The sequence below is a fragment of the Pteropus medius genome, unplaced genomic scaffold, assembly GCF_902729225.1.
Source record: "Pteropus medius unplaced genomic scaffold, Ma_sr-lr_union100, whole genome shotgun sequence".
NCBI classification, from domain to species: Eukaryota; Metazoa; Chordata; class Mammalia; order Chiroptera; family Pteropodidae; genus Pteropus; species Pteropus medius.
The window spans coordinates 4,947,420-4,961,066 of NW_024352787.1; the positions used below are offsets into that span (position 1 = coordinate 4,947,420).

General features: G+C 36.2%; 1 protein-coding gene across 1 annotated transcript in view; it reads left to right on the forward strand.

The window, feature by feature from the left end:
* The first annotated feature begins 1,287 nt into the window (after nt 1-1,287).
* PCLO (piccolo presynaptic cytomatrix protein) overlaps nt 1,288-13,647 on the forward strand; it is a 349,327-nt gene continuing 336,967 nt past the window's right edge. Inside the window, 2 exon segments of the mRNA XM_039849076.1 lie at nt 1,288-1,822; nt 7,597-9,115. Of these exon segments, the coding sequence (XP_039705010.1) occupies nt 1,569-1,822; nt 7,597-9,115 (1,773 nt within the window). The 5' untranslated portion in view covers nt 1,288-1,568.

Genomic DNA, 13,647 nt, shown 5'->3' on the forward strand with positions numbered 1-13,647 from the left:
GTTGCCTCAGCTTGATTTGTTTGTATGAAGTGAGAGCCCTCTTTACTTTATTTAAATGAATGACTCTTTGCAGTTTTGACTTTGGAAGTCAGATCTGTTTGTTATGAGAGAATCAAAGTTTATGCATTTCTGTAGGAACTCGACCAGTAATGATACATCCGATGTCTAGCTATAGAGTAGTCATGTAGTCACACATTGTTATAACTGTGCCACCTTTTAGTTTTGATACAAGTGGAATGCACAATCCTAAACTATTATGATGATTACTGCAAACACTTGGAAACTTACTTTCTGAGCAACTTACTAATTTGTTTACTTGTTCCAGTTGTTAGCTTTTGATTTTCTTTAACCTCAACAACTGATACCTTAAGTCCACTCTGTTAGGAAAGGTAGGTAGCAAAATTGGGGCTGCAGACCTAGTACTGAACTGAAACATTCCCTTCTAAGAAATGTAGTAGCAAAATAATAGTGTGTGTGTTGGGGGTGGGTGGAGAGTGGGTCGTCGAAAGAGTGGTTAATTAGTTATATCTCTGCTGCTAATAAGCTGTGCGACTCATACAGATGAGTTCACTTTTTTGGTTTCTTCTGCCTACATTTGTACAATGGAATTAACTCATGTTCTCAAAATTTCACACTACTACAACATTTTAATTTCTACACCCTATACCTTACGACAGTATCTTATCAACAGTTTCCCACAATTCTTTACTTTTACGTAGTCCCTTTAGGGTACAACAGTTATATGCATTCAGAAACCTTAACTGCTTAGTGATACTGTATCTAAAGTTTTAATCTAATTGTTCTGGGACATATTTAAATAAAAAGGACCCATTTTTGCTCCTTTTGGGAAATTTGTCCCAAAGGTAACAGGTTTTTCCTGTTCATCTCCAGTTACCTGAACCTATTCTTATGATCTTTTCGACCTTCCAAACAAAAACCAAAACCAAAAAACCTGAAACTTCAAACCCCATGAACCAAAGGTGGGAACGAACACTTCCCCTCCAGTCCCTTTGCGCCCACCTTGAACGTAGTCCACTAAAAGTCAGGTTGAGGCATCCTGAAATATGCCTGCAAGAAACCAGGGTAGTTTCGTCCAGGTTTTTAATCTGTGCTCTCGCTGGGCTCCTTTAAATCGGTGCTAAGAGTGAGGAAGGATATGGAACGACGCAGAGCGAATAGGCGGGGGCGTGAGCATCACCTGTTCCGAGGGAGGCATGCGCACTGCGAAGAGGCGGGGCACCGTGGGAGGGGTCGACGGCGCTGGCTGGCTCTGCTCAGATCTGCTTTTCCCCGGTTCGGGGCGCTGAGGCGGCGTCGGCGAGTTGTCTTCTGTAAAGGTTCTCTGGCGTTGTCCAACATGGAGGAGGCACCTGCCGCGGGCGTCACCTGCGAGCTGGATTAATCCCCGTCTGGCGTTCCGGGCAGCGGTGCCCGGTCCGGAGCCCAGGGACTCCGCCGCCTGCGCGCCCCGCGGCAGACCCCGGCTCGCGCTGCTCCTCCGGCCGCCGGCTTCCTGACGGGGACGCAGCGCTAGGAGGAAGCGCGGCGGTCCCGAGCCTCCCTGAGCCATGGGCAATGAGGCGAGCTTGGAAGGGGAAGGGCTCCCTGAAGGGCTGGCGGCAGCAGCAGCAGCGGCCGCCGGAGGAGGGGCTGGCGGGGCGGGGACCCCATTGCACTCGGTGATCCCGGCGGGCATGGAGGCGGATCTGAGCCAGCTGAGCGAAGAAGAGAGGAGACAGATCGCCGCTGTCATGTCAAGGGCGCAGGGGCTGCCCAAGGGAAGCGTCACCCCTGCCGCTGCGGAGCCGCCTTCCATGCACAGGCACGCACAGCATGATATATATGTCCGGGTATATATGTACAGCTTCTCGTGCACATATGTGCCAGCCTGTATGTGCCAGCTCGGCAGTACATATATGTCGTCTCCGTTCATTTTATCCTCCCTAATGGGGTGGCGATAAAGAGATCATAAGCCTTCTGATGGCAGAATAAAAATGTTGTTGAGTTTCTGGTGGGATAGTCAAGGGTTGCATTCTTGGAACTGTGATTTTAGGTTGTGATTTTTAGCCTTTTGGTACCTTTTCCCTCTACGATGGCGTGGAGAGACGCCCTCCAGAGCTTTACTAATCTGGAAGTCTTCCATTAATACAAAACAGATGTGTTGGGAAATGGATAGAGCAAGGTGTTTACCTGTCTCTGTTTAAACTTCCTCGGTCATTTGGAGTCTTTTTCTCTGTAAATTATATCTAAATATTTCAATAACAATATCATTAATAACCCTGGAAGTGATTTGTCCTTCCTTCCTACCCCACCCCCATGGGAGAACGGGAGCTGTTAAGGTAGAAGGTATAGAATGAATACACCTTTTACATTCAGTGTAGGGCCCTAAAATACGTTGTGGCATTAAACATATGGTTTGGTCACAGCAGAGCAGGTGCTGTACATGTATTTATGAATTAGCATGTGCGAGTTTTTAAGCCACTGCTCTTTTATATACAAGTGTCTTACAGTTTATGGAAGAACATGTGAATTTGTGTTATCTTAAAATTAGTTTACAATACATACTTTTAAAGACAAAGCAAATAAACGACAACTTGCATAGGCAATTAAGAGCTAATTTGTAATATGAACATATTCATTTTCTTCTCTAGCTCTCCATTTTCCTTCATCCTAATAAATTAGTTGTTTCTAATTAGAGTAATAAGAGGGTATAATCATTTTGCCGGCCCTGCATTTATTACTATAAACAAACCTCTTAACTTTGCACCCTCCCATAGAGAATAGTTCTCTATCCGTGGTCCTGAAACCATTTCTGCTTTATAATAAATGAAGAGAAACCTACAATTTTGCAGTATTGGAAATGTAAAAGATCTGGATATATAAGTGTAGATTCTTATACCCTATTTCATAAAATTAAAATATTTTTTTTCCTTAGGACCTATCAGATAAGTATATGCATATAATTTTGTCAAATAATTACAATATTTAATGTAGGAGAAATATAAAATGTTTTATGGATAGTGACAGAATTTTTCACATAAAATCCCAAATGCCTAAAATCTATCAGGTAAAAAGCCTATTTCCTCGAAAGGAAACCACCACTACTAGTTAAACCAACTCCTTTGTATTGACTATATTTTTCTTTTTTAAACTGATAATATATTGGGCTATTTCTTTGGTTAAAAGCCTTAACCATTATCTAAGTAGTACAGCTTATAGTATATACTATTTTTTTCTACTGATGAAAATGTGACTTGGAAAATATATTGAATGTTCATATACTAAATTTTCATAGAATAATATTGAGGTACAGTACTTTTATTAGCCTTTTAGAAATATGTGCTGGCTCTTCTACAATATTTCATAAGAAGCACAAGCAACAGGTTTAGCATACTGGTTACAAATACCAAGAAAAGTGTGAACTTTGATTTCTAAATTCCTAACTTTTCTTCTTTTGGAGGGTGGCTGAAAATGTCATTTCAGTCTATGAAACTATGTTTTATGAAGAATTTGATAATTTATTGTGGTAGAATTCTTACTAATAGGTAATCTCTGGTTTAAATAGTTATTGGTGAAAGCTTCATCCAAATATATAAGTAATACATTTCTGATTTTTGCAACCTGCTTGTATTTTACTGAAAGATTTCTATAAGAGGCACATAATTTTTGGAAAGTTATTAATCCCCATATGGTAGATATTTAGAAACACATTAATACATTAATTGAAGTATATATCAAAAGTATATTCAAATAATTTGAAGTTTTAAGAGATTAAGTGCTGTGATTTAGACATGGTAGGGTTTGATTTTTTTTTTTTTTTAAGAAATAAAAATTGAGAGCCCAGGTACCTAGGTTCTTATTCTATTAACTTTAACTGACTCCTGGTAAGTTATATATGCTTCTCAGCCATATGTACCTCAATTACCTTGTCTATAAGGCAAGCAATACTTGTCTTACCTATATTGTAAAGTCATTATGAGGATCAATTAAAAACTGAGAGGGATATTTTTGTTTGAATTTTAATACGAAGAAACCCTATAAATATAAAGAGTAGTAATATCGATACCAGCAGTGACTAGCACTAGCAATGATGGCTACAGTCAAGTTATATATTGAATTATTTATTTTTATGAGTTAATTGATGTTTATGTTCTTTTACATATGGAGAAGTCAGTGCAATGTAGTGATAGTCCCCCATCTACCCCCAGGAGTCAGGACACCATAATTTTCTGACTAATTTTATAACTTTCAATTAATCACTTAGTCTCTTTAAGTCCTAGTATCCTCTACAGCATAAAAATAAATTCCTAACATTGCTGATATTCCTAAAGTAAAATTTTGTGTGACTCAGCACTGTCAAGTGTCATTGCCTATGTTCCTTTTAACAAAATATTTTATTATTCCAACTGCTTTTACATTCTTACACTTGAATACATATTTACCTCATTTGTAGCTGAACCATTTTTTTTCTACTAATCTATGAAAGAAAAATTTTTATCTAGGGATGACAATAGTAAAATGAAAAAGGAGGTTGTATAAAGCATGGGTAGTTACAAGCTAGAAGTTACAGGTTACAAATGAAATGCTCTTAGATTTTTGATTCATGGTAGACCCAGGGAAATGCAATGTTATGACTTCTACTCATTTTATTTACAACTAGAGATGTGTTATATAAAAAGAGTTTTACTAAAAACACTTCTGATAAGTAGAATATTTTATAAGAATTGTGACTGAATCAATTATTTTCTTTAGCATTCCTTTGGGCCTCCCCTCCTGGCTAATTACCTCCACAACTGTTTTTCTTCCTAGAGCTTCAGGCCAAGTCCAGGTTCTAAAATGAATATGGAACATTTCCATTTAGAACTTAGAAGGCATGTAGAAGAATTTGAACTTAGAACTTAGAAAGCATGTACAAGAATTGAAGAAGCATAAAACAAAACCTGACATGTTTATTCATCAAATATTAATGCTCATCTACTAGTTACCAGGTTTGGTTCTTGTGATACAAAAAGGGGTGAAACATATTTTTTGTCTAGGAGTTCATAGTCTAGTACACAAGACACAGATTGCATTTTAGTCATTTTCCTTTTAACAGAACAACTGTTATACCAAACAAAAATTCACCAAAAGATCACAGTTTGCTAAGACATCTTTATATTTTTGTTTGGTATTAAGCCTATGTTTTCTCTTAATATCTTTCTACTTTTGCTTCCAGATCTCCATGTTTTCCATTTATTTTCATAATTATAGCAACTAAAACTAAATTGTAGAGCAATCTTTATAGCTATATAGGTATTTTCTCACTGAGGGATTCTATAATACAATACAACTTATATTTGTAGAACTTCCAAGCAATTATAATTTCTGATACAGCTTGCTTTAAATTTTGTTTTTTATTGTTATCACAAATACTCAGTATTCACAAAGTTTATTCCTATTTGTTTTGTACATATGTTGGATTAAGTTAAATAATATCACAAAAACAATTAAGTTTAATAGTATTTTCAAAAGAATAATTTAGTTAAACTGAGAATAAGGTTTTTTTGGTACTCTGTTTAAATATGGATTTCTAGGACTTTGCACAAGGGAGCCAGTTCAATAAAATGCCTAAATAATTACTTATAGAATAGTGACTTCTATAATGGCATCCCTAAGCATGTGGTCGATTTTATTAACGTAATATAGAACATTTCTAGAATACTGTAAAGATCTAAACAGTGAACTTTTGAAAATCTATTTTAGGTTTACTGTGGTTCTTTTGCCTTCATATGGAAGGGAACACATAGGGAGACCTGTAAAGAAACATTCTATTTTCTCCAAATAGAAATCTGTAGCAATACATTTTAAATGCTATCTTAGAATTGTTGGAATTAATTAGAGTAATAATTTTAGGTCCTTGTTTAAGTAAAGGCTTTAGAGACATGGCAATATCTAAAGTTTTTGAAACTTTTTTTCCTGGGGGAAACTGCCAGAACTAAGAATTCTATTTACTTATCTTATTAGAAAATTACATTGTGTATGCATTGCCACTTATGGTTATTTTCTTTTTGATCCTTTGCCAGTTAGAAGTAATACTTCTATGTTTCTACCATGCCCTACATCTTGATCCATACTCAAATTTCTGTGTCATTAGAGGAATTTCAAAAACTTAATTCATATTAACTACTTAATCATCTGAAATTTAAGTCTTGTCTATTAGCATGTAAATTTTGACAAAACAAAACCTGTAGAACTTTTTTTGTGATCATCTCATATTTTAAATGTTATTTACTCATTCTTTTTTCTCCTTTTTTTTTAATTAAAAAGAAATAAACCTTTCCAAAATTAAAAAGCTACATATATCAAACAAAATACTTATAATTTTCTATAATTCTTATGCCACATGTTGTTACTAGTTGCAAATTTATAATTAAAAATGTACTTAATTTTTAGCTACATGTATACGCAAGAAACAACTATTTTAATTATTTAACAATCATTTAAATTTTATCTTGTTTCCAAAACTTAAAAATTCATCTTGTATATTTGTCTATGAATTAAAAGAAATCTTGCAAATTAATTACTTGTTATATTTTAAAATTACTGTCAATAAATAATACTAATAATCGAACAATGGCATTAGTCAATATAGAACACATTAAGCAAAAGATCATTATATGTTTTTTTCATCAAAGGAAAGTAACAACACTTTGCACAAGTGCGGTCACAACTAGCTTGATACTGTTTGTATGCTAGGATATATTTCAAAATGCCTTAAGCATCTATTATTACTTCACAAAGAAATCTGAGAGTAAGAATTAGCTATTGGAAAAAATAATTAAATGGAACTATTTCTCAAAAATGTCTAATCAGACTAGGAATTCTCATTCTACAAAGTTTTAATGAGGGTACTATTTCATGGATATTACTTTTTTAGACGTAATAGGATAAAATTAAATACATGCTCAGCTTTCTCAGAGTTTCTAGAAAGGCATCCCATAACCTCCTTACTAGAAGCTCCCCTGATGTCACATTGTGTGCTTTATGTAGCTAATGTAAATTCTTGTAATCAAGTAATAAAACACAAAAAGAAACAGATGCAGCAAATCCCACATTTTAAAATGAATATTTTTTACTTCTTAGTGCTGCTAGTTTTTGGGAGACTACCATTCTTTGACCATAACTTTTGACCAAAAATGATACACCCTGTGAACATGAAGGTACTAGAACATAGCATTGCATTGACTTATCGAGTTAGCCTATTTAATTAGGGTTTTAAGTATTGTTAAATTCTGTTAAGTGTACATGTAAATTATTTTTATTATGAAGATTTTCTGACTTGATATTTTAATATTTTCATTATTTATAGTAGCAATTACTGTTTTTTTTTTCCTTCTTTTTTTCACCTTCTTGTAAAATCTCTACCTTGGGCCTATAAAAAAGTAACAAAGACATTACAAGTTTTACAGTCACAGGATGCTGCAAAAATGGATTCTAGTTATATAGTTATATTTATACGTTCATAATTTTGAGGATATAAGAAAGATAGCTTTTTAATATTATTTTGAGTTGGGATAATTTTCATCATTTTTACTTCTTTTTGTTTCACTTTTCTAGGAAACAAGAGTTGGATAGTAGTCACCCTCCAAAGCAACCAGGAAAACCGCCAGACCTTGGGCGTCCAGCTCAGCCTGGTCTCAGTAAAAGTAGAACTACAGACACTTTGAGGTCAGAGCAGAAATTGCCTGGAAGGAGTCCTTCCACTATTAGCTTGAAAGAATCAAAGTCTAGAACTGATTTTAAGGAAGAGCACAAGTCTAGTATGATGCCTGGCTTCCTCTCAGAGGTTAACCCTTTAAGTGCTGTTTCCTCTGTTGTAAATAAATTCAATCCTTTTGATTTGATATCAGACTCTGATGCATCCCAGGAAGAAACCGCCAAGAAACAAAAAATAGCTCAAAAGGAACAAGGAAAACCTGAAGGAATCACAAAACCACCATTGCAACAGTCACCCAAGCCTATTCCTAAGCAGCAAGAGCCTGTGAGGGCCCCACCTCAGCAGGATGGCTCTCCCAAATCAATATCTTCTCAGCAATCAGAAAAAGTTAAATCACAACCCCCAGAGACAGGAAAGCCAGTCCAGGGGCTTACCCAGGCTCCTCAGAAAGACCAGACAAAATTTCCACCTCAAAGAGAGACAACCAGGCCTCAGACTAAACAGTCAGAGACATTAAGGGGAGAATCAGTCAAACCCTCACTGCAAAACCCATCTAAACCACCTACTCAGCAAGCAAGTCCTGGAAAACCTCCAGCCCAGCAGCCTGGACCTGAAAAACTTTCCACAACACAGTCTGGACCTTCAAAGCCCTCAGCTCAGCAACCAGGGCCAGTGAAGGCCCTAGCTCAACAGCCAGGGACAGCAAAATCTTCAGCTCAACAGCTGACAACAAAGCCCCCAGCCCAGCCACCTGGGACAACAAAGCCGGCAGCTCAGCAGCCTGGGGCAAAGCCTCTAGCTCAGCCTCTTGGGGCTGCAAAGCCTCAAGCTCAGCAGGCTGGATCAGACAAGCCTTCATCTCAGCAGCCTGGGCCAAAGTCTCCAGCTCAGCCTCCAGGGCCAACGAAGCCACCTGCCCAGCAGCCGGGTTTACCAAAATCTCCAGCTCACCAACCTGGGCCACAGTCTGCAGCTCAGCCACCTGGGCCTACAAAGGTTCCAGCACAGCAGGTTGTGCCAGTGAAGTCTCTGACTCAGCAGCCTGGGACAGGAAAAAGCCCTCAACAGCCTGGCCCAACAAAACCCCCTCCTCAACAGCCTGGCCCAACAAAACCCCCTCCTCAACAGCCTGACCCAGCAAAGCCCCCACCTCAACAGCCTGGCCCAGGAAAATCCTCAGCTCAGCAATCTACAAAACCAGTAAGCCAAACAGGAGCTGAAAAGCCTCTGCAGCCACCGAGTTTTCCGTCTGCAGCACAGACTCCAGTACAAGGCCTCCCTAAAACCATCTGTCCTCTTTGCAATACCACTGAACTTCTGTTGCATGTTCCAGAAAAGGCCAATTTTAACACATGCACTGGGTGTCAAACCACTGTCTGTAGCCTCTGTGGTTTTAATCCCAATCCTCATTTAACCGAGGTGAGTGCATTTATTCGTTGTGTCCATGCTTTTAAACCATATCATCATCTTCCACAAATAGTGCCTAGTTTATTGCTGATATGATAGGATGGCATTGTTTTTCTCTGGTTCTTCCCTTCTTTCCCTCCTTCATCCCTCTTATTCTTCTCTGTCAATTTTAAGTTAGAAATTCTAAAACCATTTTCTCCAATAAGCCTGAAATATTACCATAATTTCTGATGAATTTGGCATATAAAGCAAATATGAATTGATTGAAAGTTACTGAGCATTTACTCATCGCACTCTATGTATAAAATCCACACTATTATTTAGTATGCAATGATATTACTTTAACTTTTAAATTCATGTTCCTACCTACCAAAATTATGATACTCTTAACTGGGGTCATATTTGTGCTGAGAAAAACACAGACAATTGTTTTCAAATTCTAAGTACAATTTGAATATAACACTTAATATACTTGCCAGTGATTTTGATATCCCCTGCGAGGGCATGCTTTCCTCATTAGTTTAGTCATTAATAACAACATAAGTCAGTTCATAAAATGAAGAAATCATTAGAGCTGGTTCAACATTGATGGGTGTCTTCTCAGAAGGACCACAATTTTGTATCTCTAAGTCTTTGGGTAAGCCTTCCTGACATAGCAAATTATAAAGGGGCCAGTTGTTATACAAATATATTCAAGGTTGTTTATTCTGATTGAGAATAGAAAAATAATCCTCAGTAAGTCAATTAATGTTAACTCATCACTAAAAGCCCTGAATAAAATCGCATTTTAATAGGTAAAGATTTTGTGATATTTGAGGGTTGGGGTACAAAAACTACAAAACAGCAGAAAGACTCAAAAATTCTCTGGAGTTAAGAAGTAACAAAGTAAAGATAAGATAAAGTGAGAATAAAGAAGCTTACAGTCTAGAAGAATCCATTTTTAAAAGAAATCTGGTAGCTCCAACCTGGTGAGAAGGCACAGAAACCATTTAGTCCACCTGGAAGACAACTGTTGGTGGGCTGTTTGTGCATTATGTCTGGAACAGCCCAGGGAAAAACCGAAAGCAGGCAATGAAGGAATAAGTGATTAAAATATCCCTGAAAGAAGAGAATTGTGTACAACTGTTAGGAAAGAAATCTTTGTTATAATAATAACAATGAGTATTGTTTGTAGCTGTTATGTTAGTTTGGATACTTGTGATGAAAGATGAAAATGATATACATTTAAAAATGTGTCAACCTCATTATTTTCTGAAGTATCTTTTGCTCTTTTAACCAGATGTCATATTGAGTACCTTAACTTTTTAAATAAGTCATTCTTTAATGATAGCATTGTAACTAATAAGAACATGCTGCATTGAGTTATGGAAGGAATCAGATTATATGTTGTTTGTATATGTATTTGAAACTTTTTAAATTTTGGTAAAACTATGTTTTTGCCCATAGAATGTGCAGTAATAATGACTTCAAACAGTAGATGATCATTTTGTAAAATGTTTGTCATGTTTTCATGGCAATTCATAAGGCAGAAACATGCAGTTGGACATTCAAGCCACATATATTATTTGCGTAACTGCTATATGGAAGATATTTTCTTACATGTTTGGTGAGATATAAAGATAACTAATATATACGCTGATCTTAACATGATCAAAATGTACTAGATTAGTTAATACGTGCACAAGGAAGTATAATATGTGGTCAAATGATAATGTCTGTGAGAGATATGAACAAATATAGACTTTAGTAGGAAGTAACCATTACCACTGAGTGAGATTAAGGAAAGCTTCATGGAAAAAATGATATTTGAGCCAGGTATATAAGGTATGATACTATTTCAACAGCTGAAGTTCATGAAAGGGGGTAATGATTTGGTTCAAAACCTAGAGCCAGAAAAATACAAAGTATTTAGGGAATCAGTGTTAAATCTAGGTTGGCTGAAGTGTTGGGGAAGAAGATATGGGCAATGAGACTGGAGAGAAGTTGAAGTCAGAATTTGGCCTTTCATGTTTAGCAGGTAGTGATGAGCATTCTGCTTTATGGAACTTACCTTGACTAATATAGTCATACTTTCAGTTCTTCATTCGTTTTAGAAATTTGTATCAATAACCTAGTCATGAGGCACCAATGAGTGCTATGACAGAATCAACTATTCATTAGATATAGAGTCCTTCAACTAGAAAATAGGGAAATAAAAATTATATATAAAAAAAACTCTATATATGTATATGAAAAGTAATTTTGTATAGGGTTTTACAGTTCATATAGGTCTTTCCTATTTGCTTTATCAAAATTAAATTTCCAGATAATTCTCTGGGATTGTATATTCTGTTTTGCTTTTTATACTAGTGAGAAAACTGATTTGCAAGTAGTTACTATGGTTAGTTTACTTGTTAGGATCACACCGATATTAAATAGCCAAGCAGAACCCAAACCAAATCTGATTCCAAATCCATTTATTCGTGATAGTATGAGAAAGAAAGTGCTATGAGGTAAAAGGAAGAAACCATCACTGTCAGCAGGAGTATCACAGTTGTCTTCATGAAACCAGAAGTATTTGAGCTGGAATTGTGAAGAATAATAAGAATTTGAACACATGTGAAAGGAGTTGGGAATGTGGGGGCAGGTAGCAGGCCTCACTTGCTTAATAAAGGAAAGCATCCCCATATGGATGAGAAGAGCTTGGGTGAGTCATTTATATTTTCTGTAGTAATGACATCACTTGACAAATAGTAACATGTTCTCTGCCTAACATATTTGATTGTTAGGAGGTTTAACTGAACATTTATATGAAGAGTATTTTTAAGTATATGAAGTGCTTTTAAAGTTGTAATATAATGCAACATGGACATTCTATTTTAAATGAATTTGACTTTTAAGTTTACTCTCGATTTGTTTTCTACATAGATACAATTCATAAATTGTTGGGTTCTGAAGTGAAATTAAAAGCCATTTGATCTACAGTGTAACATTTCATTTTAACTTTCATTGTTTTCCCACGGAGAAAAATGCAATCCGAGTTCTAATTCTGAACTCTAGGAAGGCATCGTTCCTAATCTTGTGTACCAGTTCCTCAAATGCCTGAATTATCAGGATATTAGAGTTGGGAAGTTTGAACTCTGGATAGAGGCTGTTTCAAAAAATAAGACAGATGAAATTTGGGGAATGATCACCACTTCTAAACTGATATATCCATGAGACTATGTATATTCATGAGAATATGTGTATATATGTATATATATATCCATGAGAAAGTGGACTTCTCTGAATCTTCCAAAGAACACCATACACTCTGGGTCAAATTATCCTCAAATGTTCAGATTGAATAAACAGAGTGTTTCCATGCAGGACAAGAACAGAGGCTGTACCTTCTTTAGTACTTTAAGTTATATGAATTTATTATTTTCAAGTTTGATGTTTATATTCAGTAAATCTTTATTTATTACTTTTGTAGTCTATGGGTAAAATAGAATACTGGTCTCTTGTATCACTCCTTAAAACGACTAGGAGAATTTCTGATATTTTTTGTTACCAACACATCAGAATTATGACTATATTTGCTTTTGAATATCCTGGCTCTTAAGTGACTACCAGGTCTGGGGAGGAAGGACTGGAGAGGTATCAACCCTCAGACAAGAACTTTAGAGAAGAGGATATTTACGTCCTTAACGAAATTTACCTGTTCTTCCCCACCTGTGCTAGACAGCATGCACGCCCCTTATACAACCCAAATATCTCTGTGAAGAGGACGGTATTTAAATTAACTGCCCTTTCTGGTAGCTGTCAAGATACGTGCTTTTGCAAATAAATCTTAAAAATTCACTGGCTCTAAGCCTAGACTTTTGATGTCAAGAGAAATTTATAGCAGTGTCTCTTCTTGCCAGTCCATTAATGGAATAAATCTCAGCAATGCTGGTCTCTTTTTGGGCTTGCTTTCTGACACAGAAACAGAACATTTGCTTTCTAATTAGTAACAAAAACATTTTGTTGTTTTGTGGTGTTTATTTATTTATCTCCTTTGATTGTAGCCTGGGGCACAGTAGATTTAGGGAGAGATTTAAAGACTTGCCCCTAATGTCTGATAATTTTGGATCATATGAAATTTTATAAAATAGGAAATGACTTGTCATTTTTCAGAATGTCGATTATGAACCAAAGGTTATTGATGCAAGTAGATTTAGGTGGGATTTTTTGGTTTGTCATATTATTTTAGGTCATCATGGCCCATATAGTAATAAGTCTCTTGGCTGAAACCAAATGCTTTATTTAACAAAAATATGACCATATTTCAGCAGCTGAAAACAACAAACAAAAACCAAACATACCTGGACTTGCATATAAACTCTTTACACTTATTAAAAAGTAAAACAATAAATGACTGAAATTCTTCAGGTTGGCAAAACTGTTTAACTGGTCATCTCTTTAGGTGGATAGTCCTGATGCTTTTTCCGTTTCTAGTAAGAGAAACTGAGTGGGAGAAAATCTAAGACTTGGTGAGAAAGAGTAGAGCTATGCCAAATGTCCGGAGGCTGGATCCTGTGTAG